Source organism: Pleurodeles waltl, chromosome 5, assembly GCF_031143425.1.
Source record: "Pleurodeles waltl isolate 20211129_DDA chromosome 5, aPleWal1.hap1.20221129, whole genome shotgun sequence".
NCBI classification, from domain to species: Eukaryota; Metazoa; Chordata; class Amphibia; order Caudata; family Salamandridae; genus Pleurodeles; species Pleurodeles waltl.
In genome coordinates this window covers 25,513,500-25,529,294 of record NC_090444.1, presented here as the reverse complement: position 1 = coordinate 25,529,294, position 15,795 = coordinate 25,513,500, and the positions used below count along the sequence as shown (strand labels likewise).

At 46.1% G+C, this 15,795-nt stretch overlaps 1 protein-coding gene across 1 annotated transcript; it reads left to right on the top strand.

The window, feature by feature from the left end:
* Nucleotides 1-8,085: 8,085 nt before the first annotated feature.
* On the top strand, nucleotides 8,086-8,688 carry LOC138296945 (olfactory receptor 2K2-like). Its single transcript, XM_069236464.1, has one exon. It carries the CDS (start codon nucleotides 8,086-8,088, stop codon nucleotides 8,686-8,688), a length of 603 nt encoding a protein of 200 aa, XP_069092565.1.
* The last annotated feature ends 7,107 nt before the right edge of the window (nucleotides 8,689-15,795 follow it).

Here is a 15,795-nt window from a genome sequence, read left to right as displayed (position 1 = left end):
TGCTCCAGGAACTCTACAACTTGCAACAAAGTATCCAAGACGACTACTGCAACTCTGTAACTCCAGCTCCTTCCATCAACTGCAACATTTTCCAGGTCATGGATCCACAGAGGGCTGCCTGTCTTCAGCCTGCACCAGAAGAACTGAAGGAATCTCCCGTGGAGTGACGGAGTCACTTCCCTGCTTCAGTAGGCACCTCTCTGCAGAGATGACCGGTACTCTGGATCCCCTCTCCTGACAAGGAGTGTGGATCCTGGAACACGGGTGGTAGACTAAGGTGACCCTGACGGTCCAAAGGCCCAGCTGTCCAAATTTGGCGGAGGTAATTTGCCTCCTTGTGCCAGACAGTTACCCCGTGCACCACATGTTTTGCAGCTGCTAGGGCTTCTGTGCGACCTTCCATGAAGTTCTTCATGCAAAGCACAGCTTAGTCCCCCATCACTCCATCCTGTGACGCACAGCTTCCTGAGTGGTTCTCTGGTGGCGTGGGTTCCCTTTGTGTCGTGCTGCATGAGCCTCCATTTGCACCTTTTTTGTCCCCATGCTGTGGGACTCCTGTGCATGCTGCCTGGTCTTCTGAGGGCTCTCTGAGTTGCTGAGATCCCCCGCTGTTTCCACTGCCTGGGTAGAGGCCACCAGATCCCTCCTGGTCCCAGGAATCGCCATTTTCCGTTATCCACAAGCTTTGCATGTGCCAAGGCTTGTTGGTGGAATCCAGAACCGCAAACTAGACTGAAATCATCCATCCGGCGTGAGACATTTTCTGCACCAACCAGGAACCGGCATCTGTCTTCTTGGGTGCACAACTGACTTTGGGGGTCATTTTGACCTCGGCGGTCTTTTTGAAAGACCGTCGAGGGACCGCCGTGCGGAAGACCGCCAGTGGTGGCGGTTTTCCGCTCGGCCTATTATGACCATTGGCAGCTCTCCGTCCTTTTTCGGACAGAGAGCCACCAACAGCCATACTGGCGGGAGGCAGGGAAGTGGAGGTTGCTCCACCTCCACCGCCACGCCAACAGAACACCGCCCAGCAAATCACGTCCTGTGATTCGCCGTGGCGGTGTTCTGTTGGCGGTGTGGTGTCGGCGGAGCTGCCCCCATGGCTCCCGTCCCCTCCCGGAGGATCGTGGGACCAGGTAAGTCGATTGTCCGTGAGGGGAGGAGGGTGGGGGAGTTTTGGGTGTTGTGTGCGTGCATGGAGGTGTGCGTGTGTGTATGTTAAGGGGGGGTGTGAGTGCGTGAATGCTTGCGGGGGTGTTGTGTGTATGGGAATGAATGCGTGTATGTCTGTGGGTATGTCAGTATGGATGCATGCGTGAATGTTTGTATGTGGGTGTGCGTGTCTGCCTGTGTGTGTGTATGTAAGCATGTATGTTGGCGTGTGTGAGTGTGTAGGTGGTGCCTGCGTGCGTGTCGTGTGGGAATGGGTGATGTGATGTTGGGGGTCGGGTTGGGGAGGGGGACCCTGCCACCTTTGGGGGGTAGCAGGGGTGTTGAGGGGGGTAGGGGAGGAAGTCAGGGTGGTGGTGGGGGGTGGGGGAGACCCCTATCAGTGCCAGGGAAGGAATTCCCTGGCACTGATAGTGCTTACCGCCATGGATTTCATGGCAGTTCAAACCGCAGGAAATCCACGGCAGTAAGCCGGGTCAAAATACCGCCGGCGGTATAGTGATGGCCGCCGGGCTGGAGACCCAGGTCTCCAGCCCGGCGGGCGGAACGTAGAACCGGCAGATGACCATGGCAGTAACCGCCATGGTCATAATTCCATGAAGGGAGATCGCCAGCCTGTTGGCGGTCTTACCGCCGGTTCTCCACCTTCCGCCAGGGTCGTAAGGACCCCCTTTGTCTTCTCACCGGTGGTTCCACTTTTGCACCTTCATCCGGGTTAGCGGGGGCTCCTGTTCTCCCTGGACTCTTCAGTGTTTCTTGGACTACGTTCCCTTCTTCCACAGGTCTTCAGGTCCAGGAATCCATTGTTGGTGTCTTGCAGTCTCTTCTGGTTCTTGCATAATCTTCTATTAAAACCTCTTGTGTGTTTTAGGAAACGTACTGTGATTTACTCCTGTTTTCCTGGGCTCTGGGGTGGGTTCTATTACTTATCTTTGGAGTTTTCTTACACTCCCAGCAGCCCTCTACATACTACACTTGCCTAGGTGGTAAACCGACTTTCGCATTCCACTATTTTAGTATATGGTTTGTGTTCCCCCTATGCCCAGCATCCTATTGTGATTTTCACTATTTGCACTTTTTCTCTGACTGTTTTTACAGCTATTTCTGCATTCTAGTGTATATACTGTGCATATTACTTACCTCCTAACGGAGTATAGTCTCTGAGGTATTTTTGGCATTTGTGTCACTAAAAATAAAGTACCTTTTCATTTTGTAACACTGAATATTTTCTTTCATGTGTGTGAGTACTGTGTGACTACAGTGGTATTTCAAGAGATTTCCATGTCTCCTAGATAAGCCTTGGCTGCTCAGCTACACCTAATCCTAGACAGCCTGGCTTCTAGGCACTGACTACGTTTCACTAATAAGGGATAACTGGACCTGGTGTAAGGTGTAAGTACCTTTGGGACCCACTACAAACCAGGCCAGCCTCCTACAACTACACCATACCTGGTGTATTTCAGTGGCATTTGAGGTTGAAAATGTAACAGTATAAACAGCATTGTCATCTAACTATAAAATCACTTTAACCTTTGTTTTAGTGTGTTTCAAAGGTTATTTTTATCAAAGGGTTTTTTAATGTAATTTTCTGCCTTTTTTCTGCACCTATGTAACTATTTTTTGTCTTCTGGTCATCACATCAATATACAAACAAAGCCAATTGGCTTCATCAAGTGGTAATCACATTAAAATATAAAGCAGGCCTATTCGCTTGATCAAGGCATCACCAAGTTAAAAAAAAAAAATTTTTTTACAAATCACCATTAAAACCACTAGATCAATAATCATGTTTAAATGAATTCATTATTGATATGAACATTGCCATATCTACCAATATCATGTTGATAAAATAGTTTTAAAAACCCAATTAATATTCAAGTAATTGCAAGTGTCATAGTCTTTCTGTTACACAAGTCAGACTACATAATGCAGTCCTAAAATGAACCACATGGTGTACCTGTATTCCACAGCCCAACAGTGAAGGTTTCAGCTCTGATAGTGCTTGATAACAAAATGACCTACACCTGGAGTCTTGTCTGCAAGTCCCATGGAAACACAGGGTCTTTACAAATATTTCTGGTGGGGGCAACTGTAATCCCGACAGTCCAGCACAACACCTTAACAGTACAATGATTGTGCCCCTTTTCCCCTTGGTGGTGGTACCACAGAGACCAGACATCATGCCAATAAACCTACACAGGGCATTATGTGGGCTCCTGGGTAGAGATTTATGAATATATGAGAGAAGCCCACTTTAATTTAAGCATGTGGCTTTGAGCCACATTTTTTACTATATTTCCCTTTTTGGGTTCCCCAGTCCTCATCTACAAATTAGGATGTCCACTGGCATCCCCAGAGGGGATCTAAAAGCACCTCATAGCCTCACCAGCTCCCCTGCACAGCATTTGTCCTTTGTTACCGTGAGGGAGCTGGCCATTGTACTTTGGATTCCTGCTGGGCAGGAGCAACCTGTGTTCAGGGTCCCGCCTATGGCAAGAGTCTTGCTGAACACCATTGCCTGCAAGAAGCACAGGCAGGACAAAAGATTCTGCCCGAGTGAGGATGTAAAGATACTACTAGTAACATACTTTTGCAAATAACGAAAAGTCGTAAACAGACATTTGGGCTAAACTTAGACCAAAACTCTAAGTTTAACTTTGTGAATTGGGCCACAAATATGGTGAGTCACTGGGGCCTCAAGCATGCCCCATCCCCAAATATTTTTAAAAAGTTAATTTAAAAATAATGAAGCACCAATGCCCGGGCCATGGACCACACCAGGGATAATTTTAAGAAAAAGCGCTGCCCCAAAATGTTTAAAAAACATTTGGTGGGTCCTGCAGTATTCCTGTGGAACCACAAGGGGCCTCACTGGGTCCCAAAGGAGTCACACGGGAGCAGCGGTACACATTTCTTTTAATTTGACCACTTGCAACCCCCCACATGACTAGGGATCAGAGTATTCCTAGCCCTATATTTGATTTTTTTCAATTTTACATTTGTTTATCAGGACTTGGGGACCAAGCCCCAGAGTCCTAATATGGCTACTCAACATCTCTGTTGATGTTGATGGAAGGCAATAAGGAATCTTTTAATCTTGCAGAGCTGAAGTCGTCTAGACACCCTCACTTCTTTAACCATAACTTCCCAAACACAGCTGAACAGATTTACACCAAACCAAAAAAGCCAATTTTATGGGTAAAGATTTAGATTTCTCACAAATTAGTGGTTCTGTTCAGCTGTTTTGTCTAACTTTTCCATGTACACTGTATGTGGAAAAGGACCCCATCTTTTTCTCAGCCCCCAATCACCCAGACCAGAAACTTTTCATGTCATTAGAGAGATGAGGTGACAAACTTTTTTTAGAAAGTCTGAAAATGAAGGATTTATTTCCAGGATCACTGAACCAGTTATAAAAGTACAAGGTGCTACCGTGAAATCCTGAAGTGATGGCACAGTGCTCAGGTGTCATTGAAGTGTGGAAGATATATAATGTATATTTCAGAAATACACAACACAGCCCTGTTTGGCTGCCATGCTTTCTGATCAAGCAGCAGGAAATAACCCCTGGGGACACAATCAGACGCTGGACAATGGCGTTGGCATACATTTCACCTTCTGGAACTCCATCCAATGGGACACACCTGGATGGGAAAGGGCAGTGTGCCAATTGGATCAAAAAGCATTCGTTCAGTTGTGACAGTGACTACAGAGTTGTATTTCCAATGTAATAATTGATTTACAAACCTAGAAACAATCTCCCTGTGGCATTCAATAGCTTGAACAATAGTGATGTCATGTTAAAAAAATAAAACGAATTATACAAAATGGTAAAATAATGTTGAATAATTTAAAAAAATGAACAAAATCGTAAATATCACAGACAATACTCCTCCTGTTTACTTTTCTTTGCATTTTTCTTTGCTTGTTGTAAACTGTTGGTGGATCTGTATGACAAACGTTGAAGCCTGAGACATGTAGGGTTGTTGACACTGAGCTCCATCATAGGGGTCTTTGACTCCTGTCTCTTCTGGAAGATGGAGTTACAAATTATACCTTCTATTATGCACCAGTTCCTTTGGGTGCACCTCTTTTTATTTATAGACAGCATACCAACTTATTATTAAGCAACCTGCTTAGTAACGTTGGGAATTGCATTTATCGTGCATGTCATTGCTCGCTAATTAGCGCTTGATTCCAACATGTCAGCTCATGTCATCTGTTCTTCCATCCCATATCTCATTGCCTATATGCATTCTTTCATTGCAGATATATTTTCATGTTTCAAAAATTTATTAGCTGTATCAAATTGTCATTAATATTTCCAAGAACTTACCAACAACTACTGCAACAGATGTACCTGTATCCTCAGATTGAGCCATTGGAGCAGAGCAAGAGCATCGAAGAGAATGTAGTATGGACAATTGGTGGCCTCAATTGAATTTGGAGAAGCTTCAACCCTCCCACGAAAATTGGGATGTAGATTTTTTGTATTTATTTGTGAATTAAATAAAACATTGCATTGTTTTGAAGGTCTTTAATGAGTGTATTTTTTCTGTATTTTTGTTTATTGTTTCACAGATCAAATCATCAAAATTGTTTAGGTTGAGGTCCTTTGATTCCATTGATGATTCAGTGGGGGATCCTGGAATAAAGTAATGATCAAGTGGGTATCTACAGACGTCGAAAGGTTAGGAACCACTCCCCTAGAGTGTTCTGTTCATGGAAGCCAGCCACCAGGTCCCATGCTGGTCTGTAGTCTGAGTATTTCACCTAGAGCGTGCCGCAGGATTGTATCAGCTTGAGGTAGGTGACTATCATTTGTGGTCGTCCAGCTGTAGTATCTGCATTCCCAGGGGTCTCTGCCAGCTGTAGAGTGGTTGCAGTCAGACAGGTCATCAATTGTGGATTTTGGTCGTTGTCACTGGCCCAAACAACCCTTCTCACCAAAACAAAAGGAAGGCCTGCCCTCGGATCTTTCATGTAAGCTGAAGCATGAGTTAGTGAATGGACTAGATGTCCCTAGAGCCTGTGCTCTTGAATCCTCGGGGGCATGTTGGTTTTCAATCAAAGATCATAGAGTGAACTTGGGAATACTGATTCACAGTTTTGATCACAAGGAGGGAACAGAAAGTTGCAGCTCTATTTTTTCAGTGCAGCACTACTCAATGCAGCATGACAGGGACAGTGACAGTCACAGGCAACTCCTTCTCAACAAGTGTCCAGGTGATCATTGATCTTGAGATTCCTCAGACCAACCTGCAATCCCAACAAAATTGTCCCCAAGTAGAAAGGAGGGCTGAGGAAATGGCATGGCACAGTTGGGGACAACCAAATAATGAGTGCAGTGTGAGCAGGGGTTCAGGGGGCCCTCAAGTCTCTTGTAACACTGATCTTCCCTGTTCCTTCACAGTGTGGATTGCAGTTGTGATTTCAAGTTAAGTCTACTTCTTTGGGCATTTTCTTCTCTAAGCAGTATCCTTATCCAATGGCACTTCCAGCACTCCACTCTGAGCACAACAAGACAGACTACTTTCCAAGGCAGATCCTTAGCTCTTGACCCAGAACTTGCAGACTTCTTTGTGTGAGGTCCCCTTTTAGCATTGAAGAGGTAGCTGTCATAGACACAATCCCTGGAAAACTGAAGCTTCACTTGAACCCAGCAGGGGTTTCAATTACACAGGTCAGTGAGAAGCTCTGCACCATCAAACACAGAGTCTCAGTATTCCTAGGACATGAGACAAAGATGGCATTGAGGTGGTTCAGCTATTTCATGTGTCCATCTCCAGATAGGTCCATCCCTGTCAAAACTCTCTTCTTGTACAGTTAAGAACCACTGTCTCTTGACTCAAGCCACCCCTCACTATTCTCATGGGATAAGGATGTAGGAATAGGGTACCTCTCCACATCTAGAGTAACTACTGCCTCCATCACTCCCTATCTCACTCTGCAGATCAGTTCAACAAGTTGGAGAATGCTATCAGTCAACATTTTCCATCATGTAGGCTGCCTTCAACTCCCCTCTGCATCCACAGTCAATCGAGGCACACACCCCTAGTTCAACCTAACTTACACACACTCCATTACATACACATTTTGTACCTATGCGCACTGGATGTAGCGAAAGCCAGAAGACACAGAGGTATGATAGAATGGTGTGATAGGTAGGTCTCTCACCATATTGTACCTGCCATTGCTAATGATGCTGCCACCACTGCCAGTCTAGACTAATCGGTCTTGTTGGCAATAGTCATACTCGCTGCTGAGGGCCCACCGGGTGCAATCCCTCAAACCACAGAGGCTTCAAGCTAAGTCTAAAAACCCAAATATAGGTGATTGTTTTGTTTCCTGAAGCCAAACTGAAAACCTGCTTGGGAGTGATCTAGAACCATACAAGTAAACTTCCTATATCAACCTAGACCATAGTAGCAAGAGCATGAGTCTTTCTAACAGTGGTAATGACTAATGTGAGTAACTTGAGATCTATCATCACAGATATGTCAATTTGTGAATCACACATTGCCATCATGCTTCTTTCTTTGCAGATTTCCAGAGGAGACTAGGATGGACTCTAGAAACCAAAGCCGTCCAACTGAATTTATTCTTTTGGGATTTTCCATTTCATCCCAGATGAGTTTAGTGGCATTTTTTGGGTTCCTTGTAATTTACCTGGTGACTATCCTTGGCAATGGGCTCATCATCATAGTTGTGAAAGCAGATTGTCAGCTTCACTCTCCCATGTACTTTTTTATTTGGAACTTGTCCTTTTTGGATATGTGTTATTCATCAACAAACGTCCCTAAATGCATGGAAGGTTTTCTCTCTGAAATAAACCACATAACGTTTGTGGGATGTGTTACCCAAATGTACTTGGGTATCTCCTTGGTTGACACCCAGTGCATCCTACTGGCAGTAATGGCGATAGATCGCTATGTTGCCATCTGTAATCCCTTGAACTATCAACGCATGATGACCAGAACTACCTGCATCATGCTAGCTGTGATTGTGTGGACCAGTGGGATGCTCCTTGCCATTGTTCAGGTGGCTTTCACAATGAGAGTGCCAATCTGTGGACACAAGATCAACCATGTTGTCTGTGAATTGGCTGCTGTCTTACGTTTATCATGTATCGACATCCACTTGATTGAAGTTATAATCTTTGTGATTGGTGTAGTGGTCCTTATGGCTCCTCTCTGCTGTATCACCTTGACATATTTTCACATCATCTCCACCATCCTAGGAATGGTAACGGCTTCTGGTCGACGCAAGGCCTTCTCCACCTGCGGCTCTCACCTAGCTGTGGTTATTGTATTCTTTGGGGCAATAACTCTGATGTACATGAGACCGCGGTCAATGATCTCAACAGAGAAAGAGAAAGTACTCTCTCTCTGCTATGGCTTAGTTACTCCAGCTCTTAACCCGCTCATCTATACTTTAAGGAACAGGGAAGTGAAAGGGGCAGTGAAGAAACTGCTCAGCAAAGCCAGATCCTGTGAAACCTTCACTGCTTCAATCTAACTAGTTTCAAAGAAGATCACTTTCATTTTAGATTTTTTGCATTTTGTGAAATTTTATATTTCAGGTTGTATGATTACAACATGTTGATGCTAACATAGATCCATGCAGACGTACGCAGAACATCACGCACTCTCTGCAGGGAGCAGGTCCCAGGGCCACATCTCTACATGCTGCTGCATCCCTCTTACTCCTTTTTTCACCTGGCTTCACCCTTTGTTTTTTTGCGCCCTCCTTTATTTTTCCTTTTTCTCTCTGATTTCCCCTTGCTTGTCCTCCTATTTTCTTGTGTGCCTTGTCCTTGCTTATTCCCTCATTTTCTCTTCTTTTTCCTTGCTTTTTTCCCTATTTTCTGTGTGCTTTATCCTTGCTTTTAGCTCACTTTCACTACTTTTGCTTTGCTTTTTCTGCTGTTTTTGTGTGCCTTCTCCTTTCTTTTCCCTAGCTCTCACTGCTTTCTCCTTGCTTTTTATTCCGTTTGTTGAGTGACTTCTCCTTGCCTTTTTCTCTGTTTTTCCTGCTTTCTCATTGCCTTTTTTGTTTTTTTATGTACTTTCTCCATTTTGTTTCCCTTGTTTTTTGTGTGCCTTCTCTTTGATTTCCCCCCGTTTTCTATGCGCCTTCTCCCAGCTTGATATGTCCTTGCCGCTCCTGCATGCCGCTTATTATTTCCTTCTTCCTACCTAGCCCCGCCTACTTGCAGCATCACCCCATTGAGCAGGTCCCAGGCCCAGCTGCTGTCCCCATGCTGCTTCATCGCTCCTGCTGCTGTCTTCTCTTCGCGTTTTCAGTGCCTGGAGACCCTCGCAGGTGATGTGCTGTACTTTATGAGTCCTTTATTGATTCATTCACATATTTCTACCACAACCTGAAGCTATTCTTCCCTGAGGGACATCTCTCAGTGCCCCGCCTTCCCAACACTTTAACTGTCAAGCTCCCCAGAGCTTAAAACACAGCTTTGCTCCTGAGAGATACATCACCGAGAAACCAGGAGTTGCTGGGCTTCAGTTATGTATATTGGGACCTTTCAGTTTTGATGTCCCAAGGTCACCTCATTATGAGGCCTGAGTATATATTTTGTTATGCTCTTTTAATGTCATGTAATTTTTGGAATTTCATGTTATGCTTGTTACACAAAACTCACATAATGATGCCAGAGTGTCACGTTGCACAATTTGAAGACCATTTATATTGCAGTAGCAGAGTAACAACATGAACAAAGAGAACCCAAGCAGCTGTGTTTCATGGTGCTTGTTTTTTTTTGTTTCAAAAATGGTACGAGGATGCATTTGTACTAAAGTATAGTTCTAAAGGCTAGATTTGCATTTCATGTAATTGCACATAATTTTTTCAAATTATGCAGATTTTGCATTACCCTACACCCTGGCCACAAAACTGAGCACCAAGTAGATTCTATTAGCATGTGACCCTCAGGGTATCAGAGATGCCTAATGTTTTACTCATGCAGGTGGATGGACTAGAGACTCAGAACTCACTGATAGCACAACAACAACACAATCAAACCCAGTGAACCAACATCCAGCCAGTGCCTAGTCTTCTAAAGAGACATCATTGAATTGTGTCACCGTCCTTGGGAAAGCAATAAGAAAGGGAATATAATGGAACAGGAGATTTACCTGAACTGGTTTGAGCATCAAACTCCTGGAAATGGACCCCTAATGGGGTATTGTGGTGGGGTTCACTTTACACATATGGGTCACCCTCCCTGACAATCGACTATTGCACTTATCCTTTTTTCAGAAAATCTATGTTATTTGTGAACTGTGTACTCAGACTCATCGCTCGCCCCCAGGACTGAAAGTTTGCAGCTGTGTGTACCAGAAGACAGAGAGGTGGTTAAGTGATACTTGGCAGCCGGGAAACCTTGAGAAGGCAATGTGATGGAGACAATGGTATGAGCATGCCAGAGGACACCTAGCCCCTGCTACTCCCACCAAAGCAAAAGGAAAACTCCCCCAAAACAAAAAAAAGGGGGGTTCCGTCAAGCTGCAGAATCACAGTAAGCATTTTTGGGACTTGTAGTTAGGTTCCTCCATGCCCGGATAAAGCACAAAGCCTCATGAAGATGGCAATTTAAAAAGAACATAGCCCTGCAGCTGGTTGACAGGTTTGGCTATGGAGTGTGGGTGGAAGGAGGTAGGGCTTAGGCTGTACTGGCAACTCTACCAGGCTCCTCCAGGACAGGAAAAAGGATTGCGTAGGATTAAGATCCTACTGAGCAATGGCAGATGGATATTGTAGGAGGCTGGACTGGCTTGTAGTGAGTACCAAGGGGTACTTGCACCTTGCACCAGGCCCAGTTATCCCTTATTAGTGTATAGGGTGTCTAGCAGCTTAGGCTGATAGATAATGGTAGCTTAGCAGAGCAGCTTAGGCTGAACTAGGAGACGTGTGAAGCTACTACAGTACCACTTAGTGTCATATGCACAATATCATAAGAAAACACAATACACAGTTATACTAAAAATAAAGGTACTTTATTTTTATGACAATATGCCAAAGTATCTTAGAGTGTACCCTCAGTGAGAGGATAGGAAATATACACAAGATATATATACACAATAGCAAAAATATGCAGTATAGTCTTAGAAAACAGTGCAAACAATGTATAGTTACAATAGGATGCAATGGGGAAACATAGGGATAGGGGCAACACAAACCATATACTCCAAAAGTGGAATGCGAACCACGAATGGACCCCAAACCTATGTGACCTTGTAGAGGGTCGCTGGGACTATTAGAAAATAGTGAGAGTTAGAAAAATAACCCTCCCCAAGACCCTGAAAAGTGAGTGCAAAGTGCACCAAAGTTCCCCTAAGGACAAAATAGTCGTGTTAGAGGGAGAATGCAAGGAAAACACAAATCAGCAATGCAACAACGATGGATTCCTGTCTGAAGGTACCTGTGGAACAAGGGGACCAAGTCCAAAAGTCACAGGCAGCTCGGAGATGGGCAGATGCCCAAGAAATGCCAGCGGTTGGTGCAAAGAAGCTCTTACTAGGCTGAAGAACTGTGAATACTGCAGGAACGACAAGGGCTAGAGACTTCCCCTTTGGAGGATGGATCCCCCACGCCTTGGAGAGTCGTGCAGAAGTGTTTTCCCGCCGGATGGACGCCAACAAGCCTTGCTACACGCAAATCGTGCGTTTGGCGTTTTTGGACGCTGCTGGGGCCCAGGAGGGACCAGGAGGTCGCAAATTGGACCTGCAGAGAGAGGGGACGTCGAGCAAGACAAAGAGCCCTCACTGAAGCAGGTAGCACCCGGAGAAGTGCCAGAAACAGGCACTACGAGGATGCGTGAAACGGTGCTCGCCGAAGTTGCACAAAGGAGTCCCACGTCGCCGGAGACCAACTTAGAAAGTCGTGCAATGCAGGTTAGAGTGCCGTGGACCCAGGCTTGGCTGTGCACACAGGATTTCCGCCGGAAGTGCACAGGGGCCGGAGAAGCTTGCAAAGTCGCGGTTCCCAGCAATGCAGCCCAGCGAGGTGAGGCAAGGACTTACCTCCACCAAACTTGGGCTGAAGAGTCACTGGACTGTGGGGGTCACTTGGACGGTGTCGCTGGATTCGAGGGACCTCGCTCGTCGTGCTGAGAGGAGACCCAAGGGACCGGAGATGCAGCTTTTTGGTGCCTGCGGTTGCAGGGGGAAGATTCCGTCGACCCACGGGAGATTTCTTCGGAGCTTCTGGTGCAGAGAGGAGGCAGACTACCCCCACAGCATGCACAAGCAGGAAAACAGTCGAGAAGGCGGCAGGATCAGCGTTACAGAGTTGCAGTAGTCGTCTTTGCTACTATGTTGCAGGTTTGCAGGCTTCCAGCGCGGTCAGCGGTCGATTCCTTATCAGAAGGTGAAGAGGGAGATGCAGAGGAACTCGGCTGAGCTCATGCATTCGTTATCTGAAGTTTCCCCAGAGACAGAGACCCTAAATAGCCAGAAAAGAGGGTTTGGCTACCTAGGAGAGAGGAAAGGCTACTAACACCTGAAGGAGCCTATCACAAGGAGTCTCTGACGTCACCTGGTGGCACTGGCCACTCAGAGCAGTCCAGTGTGCCAGCAGCACCTCTGTTTCCAAGATGGCAGAGGTCTGGAGCACACTGGAGGAGCTCTGGACACCTCCCAGGGGAGGTGCAGGTCAGGGGAGTGGTCACTCCCCTTTCCTTTGTCCAGTTTCGCGCCAGAGCAGGGGCTAAGGGGTCCCTGAACCGGTGTAGACTGGCTTATGCAGAATTGGGCACATCTGTGCCCAACAAAGCATTTCCAGAGGCTGGGGGAGGCTACTCCTCCCCTGCCTTCACACCATTTTCCAAAGGGAGAGGGTGTCACACCCTCTCTCAGAGGAAGTTCTTTGTTCTGCCATCCTGGGCCAGGCCTGGCTGGACCCCAGGAGGGCAGATGCCTGTCTGAGGGGTTGGCAGCAGCAGCAGCTGCAGAGAAACCCCAGGAAGGGCAGTCTGGCAGTACCAGGGTCTGTGCTACAGACCACTGGGATCATGGAATTGTACCAACAATGCCAGGATGGCATAGAGGGGGCAATTCCATGATCATAGACATGTTACATGGCCATATTCGGAGTTACCATGGTGAAGCTACATATAGGTAGTGACCTATATGTAGTGCACGCGTGTAATGGTGTCCCCGCACTCACAAAGTTCAGTGAATTGGCTCTGAACAATGTGGGGGCACCTTGGCTAGTGCCAGGGTGCCCTCACACTAAGTAACTTTGCACCTAACCTTTACCAGGTAAAGGTTAGACATATAGGTGACTTATAAGTTACTTAAGTGCAGTGTAAAATGGCTGTGAAATAACGTGGACGTTATTTCACTCAGGCTGCAGTGGCAGGCCTGTGTAAGAATTGTCAGAGCTCCCTATGGGTGGCAAAAGAAATGCTGCAGCCCATAGGGATCTCCTGGAACCCCAATACCCTGGGTACCTCAGTACCATATACTAGGGGATTATAAGGGTGTTCCAGTAAGCCAATGTAAATTGGTAAAAATGGTCACTAGCCTGTCAGTGACAATTTGGAAAGAAATGAGAGAGCATAACCACTGAGGTTCTGATTAGCAGAGCCTCAGTGAGACAGTTAGTCACTACACAGGTAACACATACAGGCACACTTATGAGCACTGGGGCCCTGGGTTACCAGGGTCCCAGTGACACATACAACTAAAACAACATATATACAGTGAAAAATGGGGGTAACATGCCAGGCAAGATGGTACTTTCCTACACAACCCCCCCCCAAACGAAGGACAATAAGACTAGCCATTACCTGATGAGTCTTCATTGTCTAAGTGGAAATATCTGGAGAGTCCATCTGCATTGGAGTGGCTACTCCCAGGTCTATGTTCCACTGTATAGTCCATTCCCTGTAGGGATATGGACCACCTCAACAATTTCGGATTTTCACCTTTCATTTGTTTTAGCCAAAGTAGAGGTTTGTGGTCTGTCTGAACAATGAAGTGAGTGCCAAACAGGTATGGCCTCAACTTCTTCAGAGCCCAGACCACAGCAAAGGCCTCCCTCTCAATGGCAGACCAACGCTTTTCTCTAGGGGTCAACCTTCTACTAATAAAAGCAACAGGTTGATCCTGGCCCTCAGAATTAAGTTGTGATAGGACTGCCCCTACTCCTAATTCAGATGCATCAGTTTGGACATAGAATGTTTTAGAGTAACAAGGGCTTTTCAGGACAGGTGCAGAGCACATGGCCTGCTTCAGCTCCTCAAAAGCTTTCTGACAGTTTGCTGTCCATAATACCTTTTTAGGCATTTTCTTGGATGTGAGGTCATTAAGAGGGGCTGCAATGGAGCCATAGTTCTTAATGAACCTCCTGTAATACCCAGTGAGGGCTAGGAAGGCTCTCACCTGAGTCTGAGTGGTAGGGGGAATCCAATCAATAATAGTTTGGATTTTCCCCTGAAGTGGTGCAATCTGTTCCCCACCAACAAGGTGTCCCAGATAAACCACCTTACCCTGCCCTATCTGGCACTTTGAAGCCTTGATAGTGAGGCCTGCCTTTTGCAGGGCCTCCAAAACTTTCCAAAGGTGGACCAGGTGATCATCCCAGCTGGAGCTAAAGACAGCTATATCATCCAAATATGCTGCACTGAAAGCTTCCAGCCCTTGCAGGACTGTGTTCACCAACCTCTGAAAAGTGGCAGGTGCATTTTTCAAACCAAAAGGCATTACAGTAAACTGGTAATGTCCTCCAATGGTAGAAAATGCAGTCTTAGGTTTAGCATCTTCTGACATTTTGATCTGCCAATACCCTGCAGTCAAATCAAAAGTGCTTAGATACTTGGCAGATGCCAGTGTATCTATTAGCTCATCTGCCCTGGGTATAGGGTGAGCATCTGTTTTGGTTACCAAGTTGAGACCTCTATAGTCTACACAAAACCTCATTTCCTTCTTTCCATCTTTAGAATTGGGTTTTGGTACCAGTACCACAGGAGAAGCCCATGGACTGTCAGAGTGCTCAACCACTCCTAGTTCCAACATCTTCTGAACTTCTTGCTTTATGCAGTCCCTGACATGGTCAGGCTGCCTATAGATCTTACTTTTGACAGGTAAACTGTCTCCAGTATCTATAGTGTGCTCACACCAAGAAGTGGTGCCTGGCACAATGGAGAAGAGTTCTGAAAATTGTCCTAGGAGATTTATGCAATTATCTTTCTGCTCAGCAGTAAGACAATCAGCCAAAACTACACCTTCCACAAGAGCATCTTGTTCTGTGGAAGAGAAGAGATCAGGTAGAGGATCACTGTCTTCTTCCTGTCCCTCATCTGTTGCCATGAGCAGGGTGAGATCAGCCCTGTCATAGTAGGGTTTCAGGCGGTTGACATGGAGCACCCTAAGGGGACTCCTGGCAGTGCCTAAGTCAACCAAGTAGGTGACTTCACCCTTCTTTTCAACAATTGTGTGTGGACCACTCCATTTATCTTGGAGTGCTCTTGAGGCCACAGGCTCCAAGACCCACACTTTCTGCCCTGGTTGGTACTGAACCAAAACAGCCTTCTGATCATGCCATTGCTTCTGGAGCTCTTGGCTGGCCTGAAGGTTTTTACTGGCCTTTTTCATGTACTCAGCC